We start from the raw sequence: 3,618 nt of genomic DNA, 5'->3' as shown, positions 1-3,618 counted from the left end.
GGCATCTGGTTGAAGCTCAGCTGGGCTGTCTTGCAAAGTGTAAAATTTTTGTGAAGAAAACTATAAAGCAGTTCAGTAAATTTTGATATTTACTTGACATTGTACATAAGAGTTCATTAAATTAGTATGTTATGAATTCTCAAGAAACAGCTAGACATACATCAGAAGACTGCATTAATAAATATTTAGCACTCTAGTGGAATTTGGAACATCTTCAAAATGATGAATGGTGTCATACGGTACATATTATTAACTACTTTAAATGTGGAATTTATAATGGGATATTTGGGCAATGCATTCACAGTACTAGTGAATATTATGGAGTGGGTAAAGAGGAGAAAGATATCTTTCATAGATCAGATCTTCACTACTCTGGCAATTTCCAGAATTGGTTTGCTCATTTCATTAATTGAAAGTTTATTTGTGTCTGAATGGTATCCACATATAATAATAACTAGAAGACGTGCGAGACAAATGAGTATTTCCTGGGTGGTAACCAATCATTTCAGCATCTGGCTTGCTACGTGTCTCAGCATTTTTTATTTTCTCAAGATAGCCAATTTTTCACACTCTATTTTTCTTCATCTAAAGTGCAGAGTAAAAAGAGTGGTTTCCGTGACGCTATTGGCATCTCTGCTCCTCTTGTTTTTAAACATTCTAGTCATAAACACACGTATTGACGTCTTAATTGATGGAATTCAAGCAAATATGTTCTACAGTGCTATCTCAAGTAACTATACTCAAGTTTCTAGGCTTGTTTTACTCACCAACACTATATTCACACTCATCCCCTTCTCTGTGACCCTGACCATGTTTCTCCTGCTCATCTTCTCCCTGTGGAGACATCTGAAGAACATGCGGCACAACGCCGAAGGCTCCAGAGATGTCAGCACCACAGCCCACATAAAGGCCCTGCAAATGGTGGTCACCTTCCTGTTACTGTATACCGTGTTTTTTCTGTCACTTCTTTTGCAGTTTTTTAACATTGAATTTCAGCAGAAAAATTCAGTTGCTCTGCTCTTCTGGACTACTGAAGTTGCTTTCCCTTCAGGCCACTCATATGTCTTGATTCTGGGAAATACCAAGCTTAGGCAGGCATTTCTTTCCATGGTGTGGTGGCTGAGGTGCAGGCTCAATGGTGCAGAGCTCTCAGGTTCCTAAAACTTACAGTGGATCATATTTGTATTTCAGAGGAAAATCAGTTTCTAAAAAAATTATTTTTGTATAAATCTGTACCTTCTATACTTCACTTGTAGCATTGTAAATTTGGCAAAATTTTGTGTAGGTTAGGTACTATCCAAACTATTACAGCCCTGGCAGAGAATATGGAATTATCTAGATTGTCCTACAAGGGTAGATATGAATATAGGCTAAATAAATATATGAAAACATAATATTAGTAAAGTATAATTTTCTATATAGAATTAACCTCTTTAACATTTTAAAATGATTTATGTTCATATGTAAAATACATGTGTTTATGTATTCTTGTGGCCTGTGTTAAGTGTTGTTAAATCTGTGGTAAGGATCCTGTGTATCATTAGAATTAGAAATAAACCCTTCAGATTATTCAGTTTGCTTTGACAATATTTTTCTCTTCTAACATTATTTATTTATTCATTAGAAAATGTTGAGTATATTATCTGTATGTCTTTCAGAGACAATTAGATAGGGCCATACATTTTATAAAAGGTGGACATGTTGCTACTTGAAGGAGGATGTCCATAGTACTTATATATGACTCATTGATATTTGAAAATTTCATCCTACTTTTGAATATTGTGTAAATGAATTCAATAATTGAAAAGATGTTAAAGGACTGAATTGGAAAACAGGAAAATTGTGCGGTGAGTAGTTGTCTGTTGTTCTGTGGCACAGAAAACAATAAGAAAAGAAAATATGTATATATCCAGTGCTTAGAGAAATGACTCTGATTTGTAAAAAATCTGTAGTTGAATGAATTCTTAGAGATGTAACCTATGCATGTGAAATACTAACAGTTAAAGATGAAGTTCAGGATAAAGTAAAAATAGCTAAGGGTCAAAGAATAGATTTCTTGGTGAAAATAAGTAAGTAGATAGAGTAAATATCAATGAAAGGTTAAATACAAATTACATGATGGTAACATTTCAAACACAATACAATCCACACGGCAATAAAAATAGAAGTATACAACAGAATTTTCACTATAAGAACAAATCTCAGAGAAATTGTACATTTTTAATATCAAGATGGAAGCCTGTCCACTGTCCCTCTACTATGTTGCCAAGGTACTGGTGGGGCGCGGAACACAGCATTCAGCAGGCTTTTTTTTTATCACTACTTCAAAAAACTTTATACAGAACACTTCCAGCAAGAGGCCTGTTAGCAGCTTTCATTTCACCAATACACTAGATTACTGCGACTCCTCGACAGTGATCAGAGCTAGGTTTGCTTGAATGGTGTCTTGTTCTCAGCCTTGGATTGGTGTGTGTGTGTGTGTGTGTGTGTGTGTGTGTGTGTGTGTGTGTGTGTGTGTGTGCTTCTTGGCTGTATACAATGAAGCTGTAAGACATTAATTATCAGCAGATAATTGTAGAGAAGAGGACACCTTAGAAAGAAAAAAACTCTTTTACATGAATCCAACTTATGTGCTGAAATACTCTTTTTTTTCTGTTTTTTTTTTGTTTTTGTTTTTGTTTTTGTTTTTGTTTTTTTGAGACAAGGTTTCTCCATGTAGTTTTGGTGCCTGTTCTGGAGCTCACTCTGTAGAACAGCCTGGCCTCGAACTCACAGAGATCTGCTTGGCTCTGCCTCCCGAGTGCTGGGATTAAAGGCGTGCCACCACTGCCCTGCTGAAATAAACTCTTGATGTTGAAGGACCATTCATGATATTTCCTGAGGATTGAAGCTCACCTATCTCTGCATTCACCATTCATTCATTCCTTCATTCATTAAATTTTTTTAAACTTTGTACCTTGAAAACTTTTAAAGCTTTGCTGCCTGACATCCATACTTTATGAACTCAAATTTCATAGAGGATAGACAAGGGGAAATGTTTGCAAAACAGTAAAAGAGAGTATGCCTTTATTTGCATATTAGTAAATGAGAATTCAGCTTTAATTCAGCACCAGCAGTTGAAGACCGGGGCTTGTGGTGAAGGTGTACAGTGCACGGTTACAGTTGTTTTAGGATAATTTTTTTTTCTGTGAAACCAGCATTGAACTTGGGGTTTTGTAGCACGAATCTTAAAAAGTTCTTATTAATAAAATCAAACCTGAGGCCAGTTATAGGGGTGAATGCTGGAAGATCAGAGAGGCAGAACAAGCCACAGCTTCCTCACCTCTGCAGTTCCTCAGCTGATCCTGTTTCCTCAGACTGGAAGCCTCTGTGTCCTCATCCAAATGGATCTCAGCTGAACTGCTGCTCAAAAGCCTGAAAAGTTAACCAGCCAAATGCTTCTAGTTTCTGGTCTTCAGGCCTTCTATATCTTTCTGTTTTCTGCCATCACTCCCTGGGATTAAAGACTCACTTCTTGGGATTAAAGGCGTGTGTCACCATGCCTGGCGGTTTCCAATGTGGCCTTGAACTCACAGAGATCCAGAGGGATTTCTGTCTCTGGAAATGCTAGGATTAAAG

General features: G+C 36.7%; 1 protein-coding gene across 1 annotated transcript; it reads left to right on the top strand.

Annotated features, from left to right (window-relative positions):
* The first annotated feature begins 222 nt into the window (after positions 1-222).
* Positions 223-1,161, top strand: LOC118580325 (taste receptor type 2 member 140-like). Its single transcript, XM_036181983.1, has one exon. It carries the CDS (start codon positions 223-225, stop codon positions 1,159-1,161), a length of 939 nt encoding a protein of 312 aa, XP_036037876.1.
* The last annotated feature ends 2,457 nt before the right edge of the window (positions 1,162-3,618 follow it).

Source organism: Onychomys torridus, chromosome 3 (assembly GCF_903995425.1).
Source record: "Onychomys torridus chromosome 3, mOncTor1.1, whole genome shotgun sequence".
NCBI lineage: Eukaryota > Metazoa > Chordata > Mammalia > Rodentia > Cricetidae > Onychomys > Onychomys torridus.
Note: the sequence above shows the minus strand (reverse complement) of the source record. Positions and strands in the feature narration are given on the sequence as shown.

Excerpts from the sequence above, each read along its gene's own strand:
- LOC118580325 (XM_036181983.1), top strand. The coding sequence starts at position 223 with ATGAATGGTGTCATACGGTACATATTATTAACTACTTTAAATGTGGAA.